The sequence below is a fragment of the Taurulus bubalis genome, assembly GCF_910589615.1.
Source record: "Taurulus bubalis genome assembly, chromosome: 18".
NCBI classification, from domain to species: Eukaryota; Metazoa; Chordata; class Actinopteri; order Perciformes; family Cottidae; genus Taurulus; species Taurulus bubalis.
The window spans coordinates 10243976-10257343 of NC_136606.1; the positions used below are offsets into that span (position 1 = coordinate 10243976).

General features: G+C 41.0%; 2 protein-coding genes across 2 annotated transcripts; one reads left to right on the forward strand and one right to left on the reverse strand.

Moving 5' to 3' along the window:
- Nucleotides 1–594: 594 nt before the first annotated feature.
- armc1 (armadillo repeat containing 1) lies at nt 595–7677 on the reverse strand. The gene is made up of 7 exons (XM_079234335.1): nt 7537–7677; nt 6500–6711; nt 4961–5056; nt 2990–3178; nt 2388–2504; nt 1652–1726; nt 595–1033 (listed from the first exon to the last, which is right to left on the reverse strand). Exons 2-7 carry the CDS (start codon nt 6659–6661, stop codon nt 842–844), a joined length of 831 nt encoding a protein of 276 aa, XP_079090461.1. The 5' UTR covers nt 6662–6711; nt 7537–7677; the 3' UTR covers nt 595–841.
- A 1171-nt stretch (nt 7678–8848) lies between these two features.
- Nucleotides 8849–11750, forward strand: mtfr1 (mitochondrial fission regulator 1). Its single transcript, XM_079234332.1, has 7 exons — nt 8849–8936; nt 9226–9324; nt 10053–10189; nt 10315–10550; nt 10740–10998; nt 11293–11473; nt 11603–11750. Exons 1-7 carry the CDS (start codon nt 8901–8903, stop codon nt 11648–11650), a joined length of 996 nt encoding a protein of 331 aa, XP_079090458.1. The 5' UTR covers nt 8849–8900; the 3' UTR covers nt 11651–11750.
- Nucleotides 11751–13368: the final 1618 nt, after the last annotated feature.

Consider the following 13368-nt stretch of genomic DNA (forward strand, 5'->3'; position numbering starts at 1 on the left):
TATGTGAGCTGTGGTTGAATGGGCTGCGGCCTCATGCTGGTGTCTAGTTTACTATAACTACTGAAGAGACGTCCCTCATGAGGCTAAAAGCTGCTGTTGCTGCTTAGGGCCACCTCGGATGCACAAACGTTAAATGCTAGGAAGTTATTTTGAATGACTGATGAAAAAAATAACATAATTAATATGTTGAAAGTAAAACGTCAAAAAGGCACACACACAAAAATCACAGATCTAGGCAATCAGGCAAGATTGGCACAAAAGACTCTGCATGCTAATAAAACTGAAGGGGAAAGAAGAAACAAAATCTGCCTAATTAGGAAATTGAAAAAATATGAAAACAAATGTATAGGAGAGAAGACAACAATTGAGAATAGACACTGGAGGAAAGCAACCAAAAAAAAAAAAAAAATCATGCACAAAAGAAAGGGAACTCCCAATTTTCAACGTATTCAAAATCAGCCTCGGAACATTTCAACACGCCTGCCACATGTCCACTCTGCCAATGCAGCAATACACATTTCCAGAATGCTATTTGGTTTCGGCTGATTTGAAGTCCTCTGGCTATGTCTTGTGAGATACATATCAGCCGCTAGTGTAGAGCTGTGCACAAACAGCCAGCAGTGGCAACGGTAGCTTAATATGTACACAAGTGTGAATGTTATTACAAGTTCCACTTGGCAGTCCAGCACTTGTTGCAAACACGTGGCCGGGTTCTGTGTGCTTAGCAGAGGGAGGTCTAGACTAGAGTGTGGCCGTGAGGCAGGGCTTAGTCCGGGACAAGGCCGAGAGATGCTAAGGCTTCTGCTGGATGACAAAACAGGGAGAGAAACTCGGGTAGTGGTCACCAGTAAAAGGAGCGTGTCAGGAAGTTTGCGGCCGTGTTGAGCCAGCCCATGCCGTCTGTGATGGAGCCGACGCGTGTGACAGCTTTGTCCTGCTCCTCGGATGGACTCTCCTCCTCTGGTAGATAGTCTGGGATGTCTGTGTTCTCCTCTACCAGCACCTCTGAGTCCTCCTTGAATGGCAAGATCAGCTACACAATGACAGAAGTGTTTTAACAGCAAAGACAATAAATTGGGTTTATATTATCTCAAAGTATGTAGTTTATCCAAGCCCTAATTCCAGGGTTAATGTAAAACACAAACTACAGAGCCAAAGGAAGTCAGATTACATGATTGAGTCAGGTCTGACCCCTGCTGGCCACATTTATTCATGACTATTAACACACCCATTGACAAATGTTTCTTATCAATTGAGCAATAATTATCAGAACTCTTCAAAGATTATTGAAAAACAAACACTTTGGAATCTTATTCAGCAGTTTCAAATAAAGCTTCATTAAATTTGAGCTCCAAATGTGTAACACTGCTGTGAAAAGGTGCAACTGGGACTGGTCATGTGTTTGGCAAAAGGAAACTAGCCCACAGGCTGAGGCAGAGATGTGACTAGCTAATCACGTCAGTGTGAATAAGTCTCAGCCGCAGGCAAGGGCGGCTACACTCCCTGTTCAGAGATACACACAACATACAGCGGGCGCGCTGATCCATCAACTGAAAACGGGTCTAATGTGCAGAAATTTAAGGTAAACGATACAGATCCGAGAGTTTGTTTGTTTGCTTTTCTAACAGATTTGTGTCTCAGCTGTCCTTACCTCTTCTCCGCCCACTGTCTTCACCACCTGCTGAGCTATCATTACTTTGGTGGAGTTGATTGCTGTGCCCAACGCCTGTGAAGGAAAAAAAAAAAAAGAACACACGTTTTCATTTGATACTTTTTTTTTTAATACTATTCAGCTCAAACATGAAAACAATACTTTTGGTAAATCAAATTTGTTAAGATTTGTTAAGAGTACATTTTCATAAATTTTAGGCAAACCAGTTTCTGATCAAACTTATCAATTATTTGTAAGTGATCAATACAAGTAACACAGTTACTATCTTACCTTGGTACAGTAATCAATAGGTTACAATGAAATGTGTCAGCCCATATTTGTTTGAAAGAAAGTCTTAAATAAATGAAGTATTTTCTTAAGTAATTAATAGAACAAGGATGTTGTGATATACTGGTATTGACTATAATCGTGATATTTGAAAATGTAATATTGATATAATGTTAATAATACACATCATATCATGTTGTGTCAATAACCCAGTGCCTCTTAAATCAAGCTTTTGAGTTATAGTTACAGACTCTTCACCTGTAGTTGGAATATTTTGAGACAAAACTCTAAATAGATCAAATGAAAGATGAATTATTCACTATAATGAAATTGGACAGATGGTGAAATAAGCAAATGGTAATGACCAAAATTACAACTGAAAATCAAAAGATTAAATGATGTAACCCAAAGTTCCTGAATGATTTTCTGCGCCCGGACACACCCTTACCTCAGCTGTAAGGTCAGAGCGGATCCTGACAACACATCTCTTGACAGCCATCTGGAAGGTGAAGCTGATGACCCCTCGAAGCTTCAGCAGCGCCTCCTCACAAAGGCTTCGTCGAGCCTGACAACCAACAGGAAGCAGGCGAAAGGTATGAATAGATGTGTGAAACAATACAAACTCATTACAAAACATTAAATTGCTACATACAACTTGCTGCTGAGAAATACAGTTTAACGGCGATGGCTTGTATCTGACACAGTGCTGTGCGTTTCTGATGTAGTGATAGCGAGGCAGCCCACCAGAGGCCGTCTGTCTGCTGTAATGTAATCTGGCTAGGTGCAAGCGTCCTGCAGAGCAGCATTCAGGTTAAATCTCAACGTCCTGCTGTTCAATGGCTGACATTTACAACCCGACGCCTCCACCGCCCAAAACCTGCGCCTGATAGACATCGCTAAGCTGCTCTGACAATCTCAAACACCGATAATCGCCGCGGCAAACACGATTTTTGTGCATCATCAGACATTCGGTTGTGTCTTGAGCTGGGCGTGACAGACGAGTGTCAGTGCGTCGTTACCGAGACCTGAAAGCATCCTGTGAACACTCACCGAGTCATCCAGTCCATCAATGTGCAGCACCACAGTTTTGGCCCTTTTGTTGTTGGAGCCCAGGAAGAACTGGGCTTTACGCTGGCAGGAGGCAGCAGCTGCCTCGGCCTGTTCGGCCTCTTCTTTACCGGCCAACTGCAAAATCTCATAAATCTCAGAGGCTAGCAGTTTGGTCTCCCCAGGTGACGTACTCCTTTGATATATGAGAGACAGAGAGAGAGGGAAAAAGGGGAAAACAATCATGAAATAATTACTTATGTCGTTCTATTTGTCAAATGTGGTTTATGTACCAGTGCTGTATTTTACATTTGTAACAATACTACAGGTGCATTTCAGTTGAATGAAGGCATAATTGAGGTCAAGAGTAGATCAATTTAATCTTGTGCATTTTTAAAAAGGCCATATCACTGGGCCATGATATTTCTATAGAAAGGAAAGACAGAAACACCAATGCAAAAGCAGACAAATCATGGTGTCTATATGCTTTTGTGGAAGAGCTTGAATAATGCCTAAACTTGAAATTAATTGATTAAGCTCCCATTTTGGAAGCCCAAATCTGACATTGGAGATGTAGAACTCAACAGTGACAACCATTTTACCACCTAACTGTTCAATACATTTAGAAATACAGTCACTCTTTAAATTAGGAAAGACAGTGTTGCTCCCTAGCACACAACATCCCAACTCTAATTAAGCCTTTTACGCCCTTTAGTTGGGTTTTCACTGCCCATTTAGCATAAAACCCACTGCAGAGCATAATATTCAGTATCTTTCTTTGAAGAAGCTCCATAAGGTCAGTTGCTGATATTTTGTCAGGGATCCTGAGATAAACCTGCGGGCCATACTGCTTTATATGTTATCAAGTCCTCACTCCTTCTATAGTAACCACACATGACATCAGCTGTCTGGCATGGCTGCCCTCTGGGAGCCCCGGTGCTGCACAACACATCCATACTCCGGCTCCACAGAAGCCATACACCCTCCTCGGTTGACGTACTCATCTACTCTGCACGTCTACGCATCGGGTAAGAGGCAACGTCTTCCTGAGCTTCAGATCTTAATGTGTCGAAGGAATAAAAATGGTATTCACACCTGTTTGGTGCAACTATGCTGGACACTCCCCCTCAGCCATGTGTTCCCACTCTGTCCAGCTATGATCGACCTCTACCCAAAGTCAGATTGACTGGACTGCGAGCACGGAAAGCTGCTGCCGTTACTGCAGGGCTCCTCCTGATGCCGTGCCTGACTAGCTGAAGTGACTGGCTAACTCCAGGGCAGGCGAGAGCTTTGCCGCAGGAAGAGAAGGGGGAGGGGAAAGCATAATCATACAAGCTACAGCCGGCCACTTGAGCATAGGTCTATTCCTATCAGGGTGCTGATGAGGACCAGCAGTCACTTAGCAAAACTGCCAAAAACCCTCAGGTGAGACCAACTATCTGGAGCACAACACCTCCTCAAACCAGACTCGCCGCCGACGTTATTCACCAGAGTGTGTTCATCGTGTTCTTATAGAAAGTTGTGGAATCCATTGTGTACAGTGGTTTTAGATAAGCCTACAAATGATACACTAGAAACACGCAACAAAGAAATATCATTAATGTACCATGTGAGCAAAATGAGCCACCTCTGCAAAATAAACCGCTCACTCCATGACAAAACCAGAGCAAATATAAGCTCACATCAGTAAAAACATGCAAAAGTGCACTCATCAAGAAAGAGAGGTGGCGAGATGCATTAAAATCTATAAGATGCAGAAACAGTCCAACTGTTTAGCACCCTGCTCTAATTTAACTTGAATCACATTCATCCTGACATGGCACACAGAAGGGCATCATCCTGTCTGGAAAATCTGCAGACTGGCACACATTGTCCGTGCAAAACAAAATAAATCCTAGGTTAAGGTTTTACATAAAGAAAGTGCACAGTGAGCATGTGTGTGCATATGTGTGTACGAGTGGTGGTGACAGGGACTTGCTTCTGCATGACATTCTGCAAACTCAGCATCATGCCCAGTTCGCCCTTCATCTTCTCCCTGTTGGCTCGACATTCTGCCAGGTAGCGCACGGCCTGCAAGGACAAGGGCAACGGTTATCAATCCGGCGACACTCTTTGTACTATTATAAGAGAGAGAGAGAGAGAGAGAGAGATGAAAAATGGATGACATATGAAATGGTAAAATATTACATAACCCAAATGAATACACATGCACTGAGCCTGTGTTTACACTTCACTGGTTACCGCCAAGGAGCGATTGTTACATAAAGCCACTTAAATGTGTTCTCGCAATACAAGTCATGTGCAAAACGGTGATGGAGAGGTTGCTAAATCAAGACTTTGTATTGTGTTGTGACCCCAAAACAGACAGCAGATGTCACCATTGGACAGTGATGTTAAATGTGTAGCCCACCATGTATCAACCTGTGACTGGGACCCAATCCCAATGTCGCCCCTAAGGCCTTAAACCCTGAACCCTCAGGGACTTACTGATGTCACCTGTTATGGTTTAGTGCGAGAGACCTTAAGGGCTTGAAATGGTGTAAATACAAACGGGACAGCTCTTTACTGCCACATATCACGTTACCATGACAACGTCATATAATGTTCATATAATACCCATTGTGGGTATGTTTTTACTCCCTGATTCGAACGTCCATCAGGCTTTTATATCACAGGATGAAAGTTATTTGTCAAATAATCTATTATTAAGACAGCTTTGATAACAAAATTTAAAGAAATGGTTAATGAGTAAATTAAACCAGCTGTGTAATTAATATATTCATACACACACATACCATCTTTAATCCTTAATGTTTTTGTGTAAAAGTAATATGGCAGGCTGAACATCCATGTGCGGTCCTATATATATATATATATATATATATATATATATATATATATATATATATATATATATATATATACATATATACACACACACACACACACACACACATATATCTTACGTCGCCAGCTTCCACTGGTATCCCCCATGATTGACTAAAGTCACATTGCTATGAATTGTGAGTAATTCTCTTGGACAGAGCCTGCAGAAATGTGGATTTACGGAAAGTGTTCATAAAGGGCTCAAAATGTTTTAAGAGAACCCTCAAACACTCTGCAATTTGACAGTGGGACAGCCCTGAACCCTCACAGACTTTGCAGGAAAGTGCATTAAAGTCTGTGAGTCCGTGAGTGTGGAGATTGGGATTGGGCCTTTGCCTTTCACACTGGTGGGGGAATTGGCCTCAGGGTCACTGAAACCTGTTCTGACACTGCTGGACAGCAGGGGGGGACAAAATATACCATGAGCCAAAAACACCTACATTACAGAAACCAGTAGGTGAACACAACCGATTGTTCAACCAAGACTCAATTAATTAAACAGCTGCTGTGAATAATAAAGGAATATCCTATCTTATCTTATAGTTCTGCAACAGTTGCTTTCTGTGATGTAAAGAGTCTCGTGTGTGAACCCTTAAAGAAAATTTAAAAAATATGGATGCCGCTTACCAATAGTGCAGCGTAGACGACCTGTGGATTGGGGTGGTCCAAAAAAAGGATGAGACCTGGCAGACAGCCTTGGTCTTCTACTATGGCTCTTCGGTTCAGGGGGTCTGCGGCAAGATCTCTCAGCTGGTTCACCACAGTCAGTGCATCCAGCTCCGCACTCATGGCGCCTCTTGTCTTGATGCCACGCACATCAAACCAACCCCTTCACTCTACTGAGGAAAAAAGACAATGTAAATCAGGGAGCTTACATCGATCATTATTATTAGACCTGTAGATTCTACATTAATTATTAAGTCTACAAAATGTCAGAAAATGGCCATTAACGTTTCCACGGTACACATTTCTTTGCTTCTTTTTTTTTTGACCAACAATATACTTTAAAATATATAAAATGTGCAATAACAAAAGAAAGAAGAAGAAAAAACAAGCAGCAAATATTTCCATTTGAGAGGTTGGAGCTCGAATTTGAATTTTGGCAAATACTTTTATGTCAATCAACTAATCAATGAATCAACCAACTGATACAACTACGTGTTATGTGTATAAAACAGATCTTTGATGCAGAATAATGATACACCTTGCAAAATGAAGTGTCGGTGGCATCCACCAACTATTAAACTTAACAACAATCCCATTGCCTTGGGCCACGTTTTACTAATTCGTTGGGAGTTTCTGAGGCTTTATATCAGCAACAACCTCTGAAATGTAGTGCTCCACAATCTGACTGATTACTGACGTTAGTTTATACTGCAAGTACTGTATTTAGCGATATGCACCGATAAGGCTGTCGTTGTGACGGGAAAGTACACACAGCTTAGCATGCTTTGGAAGGCACATTGTTAAGTAGTGTGGTTTAATCACTTGCTTTACTTCCAACACAATCGTGTAATTTGTAAGAGATAAAGAGATAAATACTCGTTTTTTGCCAAAGACACTTTCTACGACCCCCAACCTCACCTCAAAACACGCCCTGTCGTACAGAGGCGACTCAGCAGCTAAGCTAGGCTAGCGAATGTTACTTGACAATCATAGCATACCTTTGTGACAGTTTTCAGTAAAATCATGAGACAACCCCAGCTGACATCAGTGACAAAACATTCAAAAACGACGTAACAAAAATGTCCGATGGCCCCTTAAAAACTACTGTAACAAAATAATGTCCCTAACGCTAGGCCTGCGCCTCTCCCTTCAGTATTCTTCTTTGGCTAGCAGCTGTGACCAGTGTTTGGGTTTTTGTGGCACATCAGCGGGTACAGCTGTTTTGAGAACGAGGACATCCCAGTTTTCCCCATTAATCCTAGCAGATCACACCTATCACCTCCCCGCCGGGAAATGTAGGGAAGTATAACGAACATACACACGCGTTCTGGTATGCGATTGGACGGAATGATTTGACCGATCGAAAAACAAACCAATCATCAGGTCGTTCGCTTTTACAGACCAGACGCAGTTGGTGACTTTGTCTATCAATCAACGTGAATGACCAATAGAGGCATTCCATGGCCACAACCTCCATGTTGTAATCCGTATAATCCAATTAGCTCCTCCCACATAGTAACCACCTTAGAGCTCCGTCGGTTAACAAGGTGGAAAAACGAAAGAAAAGTTGTCTTCTAGCGTCAGTTTCGGTAAGTTAGTCTCAAAGTCACACATCGGTCGAGGAATATGAATGTAACGTTGACGTATGACGGGTGAACTTAGTGTGCTTGTCTTTGACATTTCCTAATAAATGTAATTGTGAATATGCTATGCTCGTTAGCATTATGTGGCGTTAGTCACTGCCCGCTAAAGTTCATATGAACCCGTTGGATTTACTTTTCCTAAAACCTGTGTGTCACGTGCATGATATCAGTTAACATTAACAACAGAACTGCGGCTGATTCACTTTTACATGTTTCTTGGGGTCATTATTGAGGTTCTGAACTTTCAACATGTACAAACAGCGCGAAAGAGAAACTTGTAAACGTTAGTAAGCTAGATTTATAACCCTTTTGTTATGTATTTTTAGTTAATGAAACATATAACAAGCTTTCATTTTTGTAATGTTATATATGTGAAGATAATAACTTGTAATTAGTAGGTTTGTACTTTGACAGTTGTATTTCACCCCCCACCTTTTCTAATTATAATTCCTTAATCGGTTATTGGCAGCAATGATAATATTGGAGATATATATATATATGTCTGTACCACTAAATACTGATACTGTATTTGTGTTGTACTGGAGCATCTTAGCATTGCAGATGCATAAAGCTCATCAAGAAGTCATTTTTGGTTTTAAAAGTTGTGATTTAATTTGAATTTCTCCCTCTTGCTCTGTGTTTCCTTTAGATGACCGATTGGTGATGACGCGCTTTAATTTGGGGTATGTGGCCATCTGCCCTTGTGAAAAGCAACAGAAATGAGTAAAGACAACCCACGGATTGAAATGGACCTGGTATGTGACAATCCCTGTTCATGTCCGACTCAATAAGTGTCTGCTAAAATCAATATTTCCAAACATACAATCAAAATTGTATGTCAAAGTCTAACATAGACGCCGAAACGCCACGTTGTTGTACTTGTGTCTGTCGCTCATCTGAAAGCCCATTGTTGAGGTCTCTCATGTGCAACATCTAAGAAAAACCTTGGATTAGTGAATGTTTTAATTGACAGAATATGACATATCACTTTTTTTCTTCTTACATTTGTGATGTAAATGTTGCGTTCATCTTTTTGTTTTGCAGGCTCTTGGATCAGCCAAGTCCTATGGGTCCTCGAGAAGTATTGTGAGGAGAATAGCTTCTAATCTTCCTATTAATCCCTGCCCTAGGGTTCATTTTCAGGTGAGGGAAGGTTATCATGATCATCATTTGTATCCTGTTGTCGTGTCATTTAACAGACAGAGCAGTCTGTAGTATGTATAGTTAGTATGTTAAGATAATAGCATGTTTTTGTCGTATTTATTAGAACCCTGTCTCTTTTTCTAGCTTTCTGACGGTCTCTCCTGACTTTTCACACACTCTCGTCCAACTCTTGTTTACCTTAGGTTGTCTGACTGTTTTCATTTTATGAACCATAAACAGAGTGGATGAAGTCATTAAACAAAGATATGTGTGTCCACAAGTGTTTTTTTAACAGTTAACAAGTCTACTTCTGAGGTATTTCTACTCTGTGGCATTGTAATTAAATAAAAATAAAACTGAATTGCTTCTCTTTACTTTCTGTCTCTTTCAACACTGTGCTTTCTCTTTTCTTCTTATCCTTTTTCCCCAGCTACCTTCCCTAGCTTTGAGGAATGCAGTATGTCTGCTTTAGGTCAGTGTGTTCAGCAACCTTCAGTAACTTTGAGTGGATTGAATACCTACTGAGCTACCTTCTAACCTACCTGAACATTTCATTAACATCGTATAGATTCCCTCCATCCCTTCTATGTCAGAACTGCTATTATTTCCTATTTATACTGAATGACTCCATTTATTAGTGGTTGAAATGCGGTGTTGTAGTGTGCCCTGGCGTGTGCTTTTTGTTTTTTTGTGCTAAATGTTGATCATGGCTGCTCTCTCCCTGACAGCTTTATCCGTACAGTGAAGACGCTGGTGTCCTAATTGGCGCCAGAAGGCTGAACGGTTTGGTGGCCTCTCTGGCTGATGTCGCCTGGATCGACAGGGATGAGGAAGACGACGACGAAGACTCTTTTGGCAGACACAGGTAAGAGTGGGATAGTGATCTCTCGGCTTATATCTTCTCGGGGATAATCGCATTTTTATGTGTGAGAATTTACCTTTTCCTGTGAGTAGCCTCTAGTAAACAATGATTTTACCCTATTGACGCAGGTCAGTGATCCCACAGGGACTCGTGTTCCGAGCCCGCCAGCCTCATCCTCAGAGACAACCCTTAACCCGCCAGAACTCACTACCAAGCCTGCATCAGGGGACTCCGGACCCCCAGGGGCCTACAACTGTCAACGATGAGGCCATTCAGAAGATCGGTGCACTGGAGATGGAACTTGCCAAACTCAGAACTCAGATAGCACAAATCGTATTGGCTCAGGAAAAGAACACACAGTCAGGTATGTGTGACAGAAACAGAAACATAGACTCATCTCTTTCTCTTTCTCTTTCTGAATGACATAAATGCATTGAGTCATTTGTTTTCCTTCGATTTACTCCACTGCAGTAATATAGACTGTCCTCTAGATGGCAGCAGAGCTTCACATGTCGCACAGCATAAGGCTTTTCTTTCCTTTGTTTCCCCTCAGCTGCTACCACAGGGCCACCTCCCCCTCCACCCTGTGGCACCCTGCCTCCCCCACCACCACCACCTCCTCCTCCTCCACCACCACCACTTCCACCACCCATAAGTCTTCAGCGGACATTTTCTGCCTTTGACTTGATAAAGGAGCGCAGGGGGAAGAAGACAGACAGCAACACAGTTTTGGATTCAAGGCCAGCAGAAATTCCCAGCATGCTTGATGTCCTGAAAGACATCAGCAAAATCAAATTGCGATCAGTCAAAAGGTACTTAAAGAGTCAACAAGAATACATTCAGATACATTTGGAAATTAAGATGTATCCCAGCTAATTATAGTTGTTTATGGTATTGTTTTTATTCATTACTGTAATGAAGTGTGTTACAGATTCAACCCAAGCTGAGACCTCTTTGCCTCGTTTATAGCCTATATCATATTTAAACGCATCACATGTAGACTTCTATCCCCTTGAACAGCTGCTATAGATGGAAAGACATGTCTTCTACAACACAAATAGTTAAATACTAGTCATTTGTAATTGTTCTTGTTAACTGTCCCATAGTCGGCCAGCGGACGGTGAAGCCAAAGGGAAGTCCATCCAGCATCTCGATGCTGCAACTCTCATTGCCGAGGCCCTGAAACGCAAGTTTGCCCATCGCTATCGACACGATAGTGAACAAGGAGACCAGGAGGATTTCAAACTTCCCGTTCCAAAAGTGAAACCTCAAACTGAGACCCCTATGGTGAGAGATGTTTCTGTATTCATCGCTGTTAAGCCTCCACATAGTCGTCCGTTAATGAATCCTTGGTGGACCAACTGAAGATATTGTTTCTAGAAAACTATGTAATCAGTCTTCTTTCTGTTTTCACAGTTTGGGCAGCACATGTTGAAATCAACTGGAAAAAAGAAGTTGCTCTAATCAGCTGATTCTGATCTCGAGGTCCAGATGTGCTGCGGAGACTTTGAAGTGCCTTTACCGCCCTCTAAATATGAGCTGCTTCTGTGGAAGAACAAGATATTCTGCCAAGTATCAGTCATCTCATAGTGTTGCATTCAAGTCATCTTCACCATCAGTTAGTTTGCACTTTTCTAAATTATATTGTTAGCTTTCTCTTTTAAAAACAAGATAATTTTTATTCAACTGAATGTCCTTTTTGTTTTTGAGTTTAATCGTTAAAAATTCTGTCCTGAGTGACAGATGCAACACTACAGAAGTGATGAGATGAACGCTATTAGTTTTATTGCTCAAAAACTTAAACTTGTTGCACATCGCATATTTGGTCATGTGTGCGTTCCCATTTTAAGGGCTCTGAAAGCTGAAGAGTTCCTCGACCACAGAAGAAAGGGAGCACTTTCTTACTTGAGGAATATTGTGCTGTATTGTTTATACATGTATGACAGACTAATTTATGATTGGTATGCTTCTATTTATGTTCTGGTTTAAGTAGATAATTAAGATTTTAACACATAATTATGTCATAGATTTATCAGTTATTAATTCTAAGTGGCTTTTAGACGATGTTGTACTTTGTCTGTTGAGCCTGTGTGTCCCAGTTGCCAGTCTTGCTGGGGCGTGTGTATCTTTACCCAGTTTTAGTTGATATTACTTTTCTCTTTAGTACAATCTATTTAAGAGCCAAAGACATTCCAGTGATTATCTGCGAGATTTTGCCTTTCACTGCCAAATATCTTTTCTTGTCTCACTCCCATTTAAGATGATGCCTTGAATAGGGAGGGAAACCAATACCGTGACTGAAGCAAAGTTAAGATTTCTTGTTTCGGTTATTGAAGGTGCAGGCGCATACGCAATGTGTTGTTAAAGACTCACAGTTCAACATAATCAGTAAAGAAATACTAGTTTCTGTATAAAAACATTAGTTATGGGTCCTAAGGTACCCATTGTTATCAGTATTCCAAAGGTATAAACTTATGCTTTTGTGCCAGTAATCACATTTTCATGCCACAGTTTGAAAAAGACAGACACCTCTGGGTTTTTAATTATTTGTTCAAAGTGACCGATTGTTCATTGTTTCCAGTTCTGTTCAATATGCCAGTGTAGTTGCTGCTTCAAGTCAACTCGTTTTTCAACTAGTTTTATCTTTTATTAGAACTGGATTTGTCAGAAGGATTTTGAGAAAAATTGTTAACTTGAATTGTCAAATCTCTAAATAAAAGTTTATGTTCTGTCCCGACTTGCTCTGGTGTAAATCTGTCATTGAGTTTCACCCTGATGAAAGTCACCTTCCCTCGTATTTAATTGCTCCTAAAGAGTTTTGTCAGTCAAGAGATCAAAGATAGTGTAGCTAAACATCCACTGCATTATAGATTTATCGTTTACATATTTCTGCTAATGTTGACTGCAGTATTACTGTCTAAATGCTTTAACTGTGTCCAAGTCAATGAAACAATGTTCAACAACAGGTTTTATTATTCAAATCGAAACTGCAACAGGCATGTATCAAAAAGGTCAATACAGCAAAGCCTTTACAAAATCTGGCTCGACACTGAAGTCTTCCCAAAAATGGCTGTCGCAACAAATTGTAAACAGTTTTATCAACAGTCTTACAGCACTTACAGCAAAAATACAAATCAGCTAAAGTAAGAAAAGCACCTGTTATCTTTCAAAAATGTTTAAAC

What these genes read in the sequence shown, in the direction of transcription:
- mtfr1 (XM_079234332.1), top strand. Translation starts at nt 8,901, where the DNA reads ATGAGTAAAGACAACCCACGGATTGAAATGGACCTG. An exon ending in CACGGATTGAAATGGACCTG is followed by an intron (nt 8,937 to 9,225) that starts GTATGTGACAAT and finishes TTTGTTTTGCAG; the next exon opens with GCTCTTGGATCAGCCAAGTC. An exon ending in GGAAAAGAACACACAGTCAG is followed by an intron (nt 10,551 to 10,739) that starts GTATGTGTGACA and finishes GTTTCCCCTCAG; the next exon opens with CTGCTACCACAGGGCCACCT.
- armc1 (XM_079234335.1), bottom strand. Translation starts at nt 6,661, where the DNA reads ATGAGTGCGGAGCTGGATGCACTGACTGTGGTGAACCAGCTGAGAGAT. An exon ending in TCGTCTACGCTGCACTATTG is followed by an intron (nt 5,057 to 6,499) that starts GTAAGCGGCATC and finishes TTGTCCTTGCAG; the next exon opens with GCCGTGCGCTACCTGGCAGA. An exon ending in AGAATGTCATGCAGAAGCAA is followed by an intron (nt 3,179 to 4,960) that starts GTCCCTGTCACC and finishes TATCAAAGGAGT; the next exon opens with ACGTCACCTGGGGAGACCAA.